This window comes from Sardina pilchardus, chromosome 8 (assembly GCF_963854185.1).
Source record: "Sardina pilchardus chromosome 8, fSarPil1.1, whole genome shotgun sequence".
NCBI classification, from domain to species: Eukaryota; Metazoa; Chordata; class Actinopteri; order Clupeiformes; family Clupeidae; genus Sardina; species Sardina pilchardus.
The window spans coordinates 26,952,949-26,965,019 of record NC_085001.1 but is presented as its reverse complement, the minus strand read 5'-3'; the positions used below and the strand labels follow the sequence as shown (position 1 = coordinate 26,965,019).

Here is a 12,071-nt window from a genome sequence, read left to right as displayed (position 1 = left end):
CACTCTTTCCCAAAGATGTGGGTTAAATCCTTACATCCGAACACCCTGCGAGAATCATGTCTGAGATGTGGATCCACGAAGCTCCACATAAACACCCTATTTGCTACAGTCAGCTGTCCAGTAATCGTACTTAGATAGTATTATACGCTTAAAGTCCACATTGTTATACTGTAGGTCAGCAGCGTTGTCAAGGCCAACTGTCTAACTGTCACTTAGAGTCCATTCATTACGACAGGAACATAATCCAGAGGATGTATCCAATTAGAGACCCTTTCAGCATTACGTCATTGTTATTTGAAGAAGCGAACAGGATAGGCAATGAATGGATATATTTCTTGTACCTCTTCCCCGGGATTGTTACACTTTTATGAACCACACACGTTTGTAAAGAGACAGAAAAGATGTGATTCACAAGCATTTGTTAATAGTGCTTATTGAAGGCCTTGTTGAACCCTTACAATCCAGCTATTTTTCCAGCAGAATGTTGAATCATGCTTGTTTTTGTTTACGATTTTTTCACTCCCCCCAAAATAATTCCCACATTGAGGTCAACAATGAATCTCTTGTGTCGCCCTCCTCACCAACATAGAGCGTGGATGAAGTTATTTCCCTCTTATGTCATGCTTTGAAACACAAGAGCATTCAATTGTTCAGACTCTGCATTCAGCACAACATTCGCTCTCTGTCCCGGTCAGTTTCTGGTCTTTTGCTCCTCTGAAAGAAATCTCAGCAAGAACCTAGATGCACGATCTTGCAGTTTAGCACTCAGGGGTTGATGCACTGCTACCCTTTTTATATTAAATGGTCTAATCTGTGACTCCATTACGTTCTGTGGATCCCCGTCATACCACTATGAGGGAAGTGAAAAATGCTTAGCTCTGCAATAGCATAACTGGACTGAATTTCACTCATTAGCCCTGTAACTCTACATTGTTCTGCTAGCTCCTGTTATTAACATTTATTCCTAGGAAACCGCATCAAGTCTAAGCTTTTCTATTTTCTTTTTTGCCGTAGTATTTCCTTCGATGATAAGCTACTTGTCTGCGCAGGCCATTGCTCTGTAACCATCATATTTGAGTACACCCTGCCTGTGTTTATTTGCATGTATATGTGTTAGCAGATAACACACTAAACTGGTCAACCTCATATATGTCTCTCTGAGCCTACAGCTTACATTTAGATGTATATCTTACCTGTAATGTTCATTGCCTTCTAACTGTATTGTCTCAATCTCTCTCTTGTTTCTACCTTTCCATCTCCATGCTGCTACCACTGTTTCTTCTTTTCAGCTAGAAATTTCAATGTTCAGAAAGCGGAGGCCATGCTTCGAAAGGTATCCCATGTCTCCCTCCTCTCACTGCTTTAGGCTTTGCATACTGTAGATAGGTTTGGACTTTAATGAATAAAACAGAACAAACCTCAAGGCTCTTTGAAAACCAAATCCAGATCAGATGTTCTGCTAATTTCTCAAGGGGGGTGATTCAGCAAACTAGACACCTTCAGGGCAAAATAGAAAAAAGAAGAAATAATATGATTGGCTTAAGGCCATGTCTATCTACTAAGCACCTCAGCATTCTGATTGCAGTAAAGCCCGGTCATAATATTGCTTAAACAGAGCCTTGATTTGTGCAACCTCATGCTTCAGCTGATAATGAGTAACAGTATACGTCTGTGATCCACTCAGAATCCTGTATGGACTACCTCTAAGTAGAATATATTATGGACCATTCTTTGATGCCTACTTAAGTCTTCTATTACACTGTAGCTTGAATGCTTTTCCTCATTTGTAAGTCACTGTGGATGAAAACATCAGATGAGTAAAGTAATGTACTGTTGGCCTGTTTAAAACACAGCTGGTAAAGCTCTCGGCCAGTATCCTCTGGGGTGATCATTGGGACAGTGCTGACGAATCAAAGGACATTATCTTGGGTGTGATAATTACACGGCTAATTACTAAAATAATGAGTGTGATTCAGCTTTCAGCATCTTATCTGGTCTGATAAGGATCCCGAATGGGTTAAGTCTTCCACTGTTTCTCAGGGATGATTCTCCAGCCTGAACACACTGTGGCATAAATATTTCAGTGCTATATGGAGATAACTGCTGTTTTGTTGAGTACTCGAGCCTGTTTTGTGTTATTTTGGTTTGAGTGTAATCAGATCCTTTCTATTTCAGCATCTGGAGTTCAGGAAGCATATGAAAGTCGATACAATAACAACAGAGTGGAGGCCACCTGAGGTAAACAGCTATACTGTATATAATATAATACTAAACTTTGATAACCAGAGTGACATGCTCTCAAAGGCTGTTCTGTTGGTAATGTTTTTTGACGGTACATTTTGACAGCTTGATTGATGATTGCCCACTGTGTGAAATCCCTTATAGCACTAGGAATGTAACTTGTCTCCTGTGTATATTTGACAAAATATATGAAAGCTACTGTAAGTGGTGCCTGTTTTAAAGCAACACAATACTGATGCATGCCCAGACAGCCTGGTATTGCATTCAAGCTTTGTCCCAAACCTTTTCAAGTTCTAAACTACGCCCACATCTGGATGCACCTGTATGTGAAGGTTGTAGGACGTGCATGTGGGGAGATCAGCGTGTTTGATTTGTAGACTTGTCCACTGCATAGGTGATTGAGAACCACCTCTCTGGAGGTATGTGTGGCCATGACCGGGAGGGCAGCCCTATCTGGTACGATGTCATCGGGCCCGTGGACGCTAAGGGTCTCCTGCTGTCTGCCTCCAAGCAGGACTTCATCAAGTCCAAAGTCAGAGACTGCGAGATGCTGCAGAAGGAATGTGACCTGCAGAGTGAGAAGGTACCTTTCTCTGTCTGTGCACTTCAGTGCAGACCCTCTCACTAGAGATATAAAGACAATTGGTGTGTCATCCTAAGGAATCTTGCTTCGGTGCATTTAAGATAGCTTAACTGTTCCTCTGTGACAAATTGCAAATATTTCATTAGTAGGCTACGGTATGTCACACTGTTGTGAATGTGTCTGAATGTCTCATTTCTAAATAAATTCATTATCATAGTCTGTTAGTTTTAAAACATGACTCATTCTAGTTTGTCCTGACATACTGTATGCAGATACAGTATAGTGAGTCTTTTTTATCTTTCATTTCCATCCTCTTGTCCCTTTCCCCTCTCAGCTGGGTAAAAACATTGAGTCGATTACTATGATTTATGACCTGGAAGGATTGGGAATGAGACATCTTTGGAAGCCGGCGATAGACACATACACAGAGGTGGGCATTATTCTAAACTCCTTTGGCAAACAGGTTAATCTCATAATGGCCATCAGGGTTTCCCTTGTTGCACAAGTTGATTTTGCTGATTTGTCATTGTCTTTTGCATGTGGCAAAACATGAAAGCACATAGGAAGTAAACAACACCTCTTAGACAGTTGTGTTTTAAATGTAAAACATTTTTATATCTGTCTTTTATTCTCTTATTCTCCTTCACTGCCTCAGGTACTTACCACGTTTGAGGACAACTACCCCGAAGGCCTCAAGAGGTTATTTGTCATTAAAGGTCAGCTTGCTCAATCAATAACCTCATGGAGCATCTCTGTGTCTTATTTCTGTTCTATTTATATGTATCTATTTCTAAAAACGATCGTACACTTTTGTCCTCAATTTCCCTGGGATCAATGTAGTAACTATTTATAGTATCCATCCATCCGTCTCGTTACCGTAAAGCAGTGCTTGTGTTGCTGTATGTTTATACTTATGTGTACCAGATGGTTTTATCCACAGTACTGCATGTGCTGGTGCCTCTTACTCGCTGAGCTTATTGCTTCCCTAATGCTACTTAACTTTAAGTTTTGATCTCTGTACTGTAGCTCCCAAGATATTTCCTGTGGCGTACAATCTGGTCAAGCACTTCCTCAGCGAAGACACACAGCGCAAGATCATCGTCCTTGGCGGTGAGGTTTCGCTTCTTTCCCTCATCACAGCATCTCATCTCTTCAGTGTTTGTTGATAAACCCGCTCGCTCAAGTCCCTCACTCAACTGACATCTGGCCCATTGGGTTCGCTTGCTCTGGCGTGTGTTCTTTTTTTTTTTTTTTTGTACCGCAGCCAACTGGAAGGAGGTGCTGCAGCGACACATCGCCCCCGAGGAGCTTCCTGCCGTCTACGGGGGAAAGCTGACCGACCCGGACGGAGACCCACGCTGCAGGACCAGGGTGAGTGGGGAACCCCAGGGGTCCCAGCGGCACGGGCTCCTACACACAGCTGCTGAACAGAAGCTGCATAGTTCATTCATACACACAGCTGCTAGCTAGACAGAAGCTGCACAGAGGGCCCACCATGTACAGTAGGTTGTGCTGCGCATTTTGCTTAACCCGAAGGCCTTTGCAAACTCAAACCCGCTATTCACTTTATGTTTTTTTTTTTATTTCAATCCATCAAATAGAGAATGCTGCAGTATGAAACCTTGTTTATTGACATGGGTGTGAAACCCCCCTAATAAAATTGAACCCGTTCTGAAAAATCATAACAGCCAGAAGTTTTGGAATATGTCAAAATATGATTAACACAATGTGAGGTAGTCAGCCTATTTATTTTTAAACATGAAACAATTTCACACCCACACGTTTACTCACGCATACACACACACACACACACACACACACACACACACACACACACACACACACACACACACACACACACACACACACACACACACTCTCAGTATAGATGACTCAGTATGGATGGCCTTTACTTTGCACCCTTAGATCCCACACACACAGCGCCTCCCCCTAGTTGGCTTTGGAGGATGCACTGCACAAGACTCAGACTAATACCACACATACATGAATACCACAGTCAGTGTGCTTGGACAAGATTGTTGGTCAGTGTGTGACATAGTATAAGCTTATACACATAAATAAACACAGGGTTCCCATGGGTCCTATCTATTGTTTTGCGTTAGAAAAGGCTGTAACATTGCAGTTGAGAAATATTTATGCACTCAAGCCTTTCTCTCTTTTCTATGAGCTTCTTTTAAGCCCGACAGTTTTCATCATAAAAAATTCTCAGTTTTGCAACAGTTATTATTACCATGGTCAGGGTCTCAAAATATGGCATACACTTTTAGAATTTGAGAGATTTGCCCCCCTATGCGAACGGATGGAATTATGCATCTCCTGTCTTGATATATACAGTGAGGAGCACATGTATTTGATACCCTGCTAAAACAGGAATATAAAATCATCATTTGACAATTGATCTTAATGCCTTAACTCAAAAAATTAGTACAAATCAAACCGCCAAGGACACCAATTTTCTTTGTGATTGAAGAATGTATCGTAAATAGATAAATGTTTTCCTTAAATGCTAGGGGAAGGAAGTATTTGACCCCCTATGTAACCCTATGGGAATTTAACACATAGGGTTAACATAGGGGCAGGCAGATTTTTATTTTTAAAGGCCAGCTATTTCATGGATCTAGGATATTATGCATCCCGATAAATTTCCCTTGGCCTTTGAAATTAAAATAGCCCCACATCATCACATACCCTTCACCATAGCTAGAGATTGGCATGGTGCTTTTTCCAGTAGGCCTATTAGCCTGTTTGATTTGCATTGAGCTCAATGAGCATCAAACAGGCTAATAGGCCTACTGGAAAAAGCACCATGCCAATCTCTAGCTATGGTAAAGGGTATGTAATGATGTGGGGCTATCTTAATTCCAACGGCCAAGGGAACTTTATCAGGATGCATAATATCCTGAATCCATAAAATAGCTGGCCTTAAAAAATAAAAATCTGCCCGCCCCTATGTTAACCCTATGTGTTGAATTCCCATAGGGTTACATTGGGGGTCAAATACTTACTTCCCCCTAGCATTTAGGAAGAACATTTATTTATTTACGAAACATTCTTCCATCACAAAGAAAATTGGCGTACTTAGCGGTTTTATTTTTACTCAATTTTTGAATTAAGACATTAAGATCAATTGTCAAATGACGATTTTATATTCCTCTTTTTAGGCAACTTTAGCATGGTATCAAATACATTTTCTCCTCACTGTAGTTTATCCGCACTCCCTATCCTGCGATATTGCTTAAGCCGTATGTGTTCCGCCCTTCTGCCCTTTCGTTCATACTGTATATCATCCAACACAGATTGTTTTAGTGCTTCCTGCTTTGTGTAGATGAGCGTGTTTATCAGTTGGGTAATGCTTTGCAATGCACGGGTGTGGCAAGTATTGGTAGATGACACTTATATGATCGCGCTGTGTAGATTCAGGCTTGCTTTGTCTTTTGCTGTTTCAGTGCTTGCCATTGAACAGTGGTTCATAATCTCCCGGTGATGAAAGTGGGTGGTGTTTTTATTAGGGCTCTTGTGCAGAAGCCAGAAAGTGGAAAAGTACCCCACTGGACTTAAGCAAACACATTTCCCCATTTCATAAGCGTACAGAAGAACCAGCGCTCACATGGCCCACAAAGACATCACGTGGTGGGTCTGTTGTAAGAGGAAGCCCTGGCAAATCCTCACATGAGCTGATGGCAGTTCCACTTCCTGATTTCTCAATCATGTGTTTGCCGGTTAGAAATGCCTGTTGTGGTAACTCACCCTGACTGCACCCAATTTACAATCTACTTTCCTGCCCCGCTGCAGCCAGCGCTGGAGGGGTTGAAGGGTCAGCCACGTGGTGGTGGAAAGATACTGCCTGCAGACATAGTACACTCGTGTGAAATGTGTCAGGCTTTCTTAAAGAAGCGGAAGACACAATATTGTCAAGACTCTCTGCCAGGGACTTACCTGACTTATTTGTTAGTTGTCCTCTGCAAATTAGTGATGATCTATTATGAATAACGCAGAGTAGTAGTTATTTTTAGTATCATTGTGTTTAGTTCTATTTGGAACAGTCTCGTGTAAAACAAATTGCATTTTGCTTTTGGGCATGGTCTGCTCACACTATTTAGCCAGTGGGGGCAGTTTCAGGACCCCTTGTGATGAATTAGAGATTTCAAGTAGGCTACTGTCCAGAATGGTGACTGCACAATACCTGAGCCCCTTTCTTTAACCACCCCCACCCCAATGGGAGTTCCAGAATTTCCATGGAACTCATTCTGAAATAGAACCATGCTGGTTTCCTGGCTGAAACTTGGTCACGACACCATTTTATTTTCCGCTGAGTCATCGGTCATGTGGTGGGAAGGGCTCTCTGGGCTCTGGGGGCAGACCTGAGGCTGTGGACCACTGCAGGGCCAGGTCCCTGGTCAACCTTTCCCATGACTGACCGCAGGCGTGTTGTCTCTGCCCCCTTGTAGATACGTAGAAAAAGGTTCAGTCAACCATCAGGAGAAGAAGGCGCTCACAAGAAAGCTTCACAGGACCTTTAACAAGCTGTGGGCAGTCACGGCTCCTGGTGGAGTGAGCTTTCACGGACTGATCGAGATTCCCCGGCACAAGTCCATTTTGTTTTATTTATTTGTTTGTATTAGGTTAGCATAGAAATATGGTTGGATGGATGAAAGATTGGAGAAAACATAAACGAGTGTGGAAATGTCTGACTGTCACATTCAAAGATTCTGTTTTGTATCCAATATTACTTTTGGCCCGGTTTCTATCATTTGTAATGGAGAACATGGATGAGAACATTTCAAAGGGAACGTACTGTTCAGTGCTCATGTGTTTGTAACATTGGATACAGTGTCCACAAGTGAACTACAGGAGTGTGCCTGTGCAAGTGTTATTACAATGTATATATTCATGGAAGAGGAAGTGAAATTTATCTTGTGTGTTTGGATACAAATGGAAATTTCTGCAGGAAAGTCTGTTGCCAGTCTGGGAAAAGATCAGGTCCTACATGTGACAAGTGAACATGACATCCCCCTCGCTCCCTCATCCCTTCCTGAATGTTCATTTAACAATATGTCCAATAAATCTCATTCAAAATTCTCTCTCTGGAATGACAGATTTTTGTAGAATTGTATTGAAGAACAATGCAAATCTGAATACCTGTGCTAACAGAAACCCATGTTGTGGAAGTAGAGATGTCAAAAGAGAATACAAATTAAGTTCTAATAATGTACATACAACAGTTGAGTTGCATGACAGGTTGCTTTCTAAAACAAACATGCAAATGACCACAGAAAAAGTGTTGTTCTTTTGAATGGCATGAGCCATGCAAATGCTTGTTTAACACTTGCTCATTTTGCAAATGCTTGTTTTACACATGTTTGTTTTGCAAATGCTTGTTTTACACACACTCGTAAGGGAAGGGAATATACTGATGCAGATATGAGAGACAAACAGCAGTGAAATCCATATGTACAGTATCATCCAATTATGTATTGTACTGTATATACCAGTAATTAAAAAGACAGCAAGAGATTTTTGTTATCTACAGACTAATAATAATTTTATTTTAGAATCTTCCAACCTGAGGAAAGAAGAAGTAATGCACAATATTTATTTTTGCTGGGGTAAATTCAGTCCTTGAAAGAGTTACACGCTAGGTCTGATGTACACTACTGGGAAGTATTATGCTACTTTAAGCCATGATAAATAAATTTTTCCAGTTAATTTACATACAATTCTATTCAATGTGTTTTGGGATATATCGCCCAAACCTGAAACACCAAAAGCACATCAGCAAAATTACCACTCCTTTGAATGAGGCCTCATTATCGGCCCTTACTTCTAACATCTGTGTACGACACAGATAACCAAACTGACAAACGGCAGCATTTCCAAAGCAATTTGTCATCCATAAGGTTAGGCCCTGAGAAAAAAGTACAACACAAAACCAGAATATATTGTTATCACATGTGTTTAGGGTTATGAAAACTCAATGAGCAAATCTATCATTTATTTGGACTTTTTGGGTGATTTCAATGGTGTTGTTCAGGGGCCTAATTTCCATGTGCCCACTCCATTAAAGTGTAGAGGTAAGTAAGCGCTACATTATAGAACACTGAATAGATGGAGTTAAATAATAATATTCATCATCGTCTTTTACAGTACATCACAATATATCAACTAAATCAATCAAAACTTTGATGATAAAACACACCATACTAGTGTTATTAAAAATATGTGTGATAATCTCTGATAAATAGTTTATTCTTTAAATGATGGTAAACACTATTGGAAAATGCAGCTGTTTTTCTGTCCATCCGTGTTTCTTTTATGAAGTACTCTACTTACTCTCATGTCATCTCATTGCTTTGTGAACCTCTCAGCAGCCCGCTATTGTGTGTTTGTTTGGATGCAGATCAAATATGGTGGGCAGGTGCCAAGGTCATACTACGTGCGCGACTCCGTGAATATCCAGTATGAGAACGTCATCTCCATCAGCAGAGGCTCCTCACACCACCTGGAGTACGAAATTCTGATCCCAGGGTCTGTACTGAGGTGAGGGGGCAACTGCCGTTGCCTGTGGCCCACTGGTGGTCTGTGAAGGTATTGCAGGTGGTCCCTGGTCAGGCATGAATGATCAATAACGTACTGTGGTAATCACGATCACTCCTCACAAGTTTGTTTCTTGGTCAGAATGGAGGTCCCTTGGTTACAATCAGTTAAAAAAAAAACATGGGTCTACTGTGTGTTTGAATAAACAAGAAAATATATGTTTAAAATCAGTCTTAGTTGTATGCATTGGGCATCGATTTTAATGGTAGTGTGCAAGGCTCAATTAAGGGATGTTTAAAAACACTTTTGCTGTTTCTTACTCATAGTTTTTCAGTACATTTTAAAGCATGTGGACATGATTATCTCTCAGCAGCTATCCCGTATATTTATTGTGCACATTGTTTGTATCTTCCTGTTGAGACTGCCAGCGTCTGCAGACAACAAAGTCAACAAACAAAACGAACAAAAAGTCCAAGACACGCTTGCTCTTACTTGTTCCCCCACCCTTTTCTCTCTCTTTCTCCCTCCCTCCCTCCATCCCTATCTCTCTCTCTCCCTCTCTCTCCCTCCCTCCCTCCCTTTCTCTCTCTCCCTCTCTCTACCAGGTGGCAGTTTGCCAGTGATGGGGCAGACATTGGTTTTGGGGTGTTCATGAAGGCCAAGCTGGGTGAATGGCAGCGTGCCAGTCAGATGAAGGAGATGGTGGCCAGTGACCGGTACAATGCCCACCTGGTGCCAGAGGAGGGCTCCCTTACGTGTGCCGACCCAGGAGTGTGTAAGTAAAGCCAAGCAAAGCAAAGTTGGTGGGATTGAGCTGACACTATTCCAAAGTTATTAGGACTCGCAGTGTTTGGTATGAAACCCAGGCAAACCATTTCTCAAGTTTTTAGGCAATGACTGCTCCACTATATGCTAGATACAGTTGGTCAGACACAAAAATATACATTACATATTTTTACAAATGTGGGCCTGTATTTTACACATATTTGATGTATTTATATTTCTATACTTATTATTTTATCATTAACACAATTTAATATTTAATTGTGACCCATGTTGAATGCACTTAATACTTACTTGCTATATCCAATACACAAAATGATCGCTTTCATTTAACAGCAGTATGTATGAAAATGTAATGTTGATATGGTGTAAGTGGACAGTCAACTGCTACATGTTGCACGTCTTTTTCTTCCGTAATTTTCAGATGTCCTACGATTTGACAACACCTACAGTTTCCTTCGTTCAAAGACTGTCAGCTTCACAGTGGAGATACTGATGTCGGACAGTCAATCGCTTAGCGAGAAAGGCGGGACTACAGAAGCCTCCAGCCAATGAGAAGCTTAATTGTAAACGTGTACATGAACATGGATATATCCATATCTGTATCCCAGACGATGTAGGGGTACATCAAATACCAATACACAAGGTTTTCTGAAAACCAGGACAATTAGGATGAACACCTGTCAGCTGTTCGAGCTGTTGTTCTTTAGCCACCTGGATTTGACACCAATTATATGCATATAAACATGTATTATGTATGAGACAGCATGTTGAAGCCTCAACATTGGCTAATGTGGTAAAACACTGACATCCCTCCTCAGGGAACAGACATGAATTGTTCGTATAGTGCTGCAACAACCTGGTTTACTTGAATATACTGTATGAGTGCTTACTGCTTAGATTATTTATGAGAAGAATAGTCTTAGAACTGATTTTGTTGTCATTATCACTTTTATTCCACTTACCTATTAGCCCAATGTATTATTTAATATCAGTGTGTAAAAAGAAAGGAAATAGCGGTGCACTTTATTTCTTATAATTTGAAGGTTTTAATGTTATTGTGAAGTAATGCAATTTCAGTTATAACACAAAAGGAAAAATATATAATGTTATTGTGAAGTAATGCAATTTCAGTTATAACACAACAGGAAAAAAAAAAAATATATATATATGTTAGGTTACAATTTAAATTGCAAAATCTCCCAGATAATCCGAGGCATTTCTTGTTTTGTTCCTTTTTTTATTGACGATAGATGGATGTTGAGATGTTAATCACAAATTGACTCAAGCATTGATTGCAACATTGACAATACATTTGTCATGACCATGTGAAGTGTTATGTTATGTGTGTTGTCAGTCACTATCACAATACCATTGTACCATATAAAATAAGAAACTAATAATGAAGTACATAGCGGTTTTGAGTCTTACCATAACTTTGAGTCTTATTATTGACAAGTGTTTTTTTCCTTTGCCAGTTAAAAATCAACAACCTTGGTGAGCTTGGAATATTAAGATACATACATGTATGAATGTAGTTGTTGCTATTACATTCAAAGCTATTCACTACTTGCAGTCAGTATTGCCCAGCCATAGGTTGCCTGTGTTTGGTGTCAGATGTCAGAATGTCAGATTAATGTTTATTTGTGATCTTAAACTATTAAATGTCTGTTAACTTAACAATGAAACGCGAAGCTCAGTCAGGTGTTGAAACTATATGTGGTTTATTGAATTTGAATAGTGCACTAACTAATGTCAACAAAATGGTTAAATGTACCATAATCACAAAGATCAAAAGAAAAAAAAATCAGAATACTCTAAGTGTCATTTGTTTTATTCTGACTGTGAAATGTCCAATACAAGCACATTATGGTTATGGATCAAATAAATAAATAATAATAATAATTAA

At 40.2% G+C, this 12,071-nt stretch overlaps 2 protein-coding genes across 5 annotated transcripts in view; one reads left to right on the top strand and one right to left on the bottom strand.

Annotated features, from left to right (window-relative positions):
- The window catches only part of rnf215 (ring finger protein 215), a 9,022-nt gene extending 7,476 nt beyond the window's left edge, over window positions 1-1,546 (bottom strand). The window contains exon 1 of the mRNA XM_062543444.1: window positions 1,419-1,546. The gene's annotated coding sequence lies outside the window, so the exon portion shown is untranslated. The remainder of the gene's footprint in view (window positions 1-1,418) is intronic.
- Window positions 1-12,071, top strand: part of sec14l8 (SEC14-like lipid binding 8) — a 14,530-nt gene extending 2,459 nt beyond the window's left edge. For 3 of the 4 annotated variants that reach the window (XM_062543440.1, XM_062543439.1, XM_062543441.1), the window contains exons 4-13: window positions 1,290-1,333; window positions 2,176-2,238; window positions 2,636-2,824; window positions 3,159-3,254; window positions 3,480-3,540; window positions 3,851-3,934; window positions 4,089-4,195; window positions 9,243-9,382; window positions 9,985-10,154; window positions 10,587-12,071. In XM_062543440.1, coding sequence (XP_062399424.1) covers window positions 1,290-1,333; window positions 2,176-2,238; window positions 2,636-2,824; window positions 3,159-3,254; window positions 3,480-3,540; window positions 3,851-3,934; window positions 4,089-4,195; window positions 9,243-9,382; window positions 9,985-10,154; window positions 10,587-10,717 — 1,085 coding nt within the window. In that variant the 3' untranslated portion in view covers window positions 10,718-12,071. The remainder of the gene's footprint in view (window positions 1-1,289; window positions 1,334-2,175; window positions 2,239-2,635; window positions 2,825-3,158; window positions 3,255-3,479; window positions 3,541-3,850; window positions 3,935-4,088; window positions 4,196-9,242; window positions 9,383-9,984; window positions 10,155-10,586) is intronic. The other variant, XM_062543442.1, reaches the window with a different exon arrangement.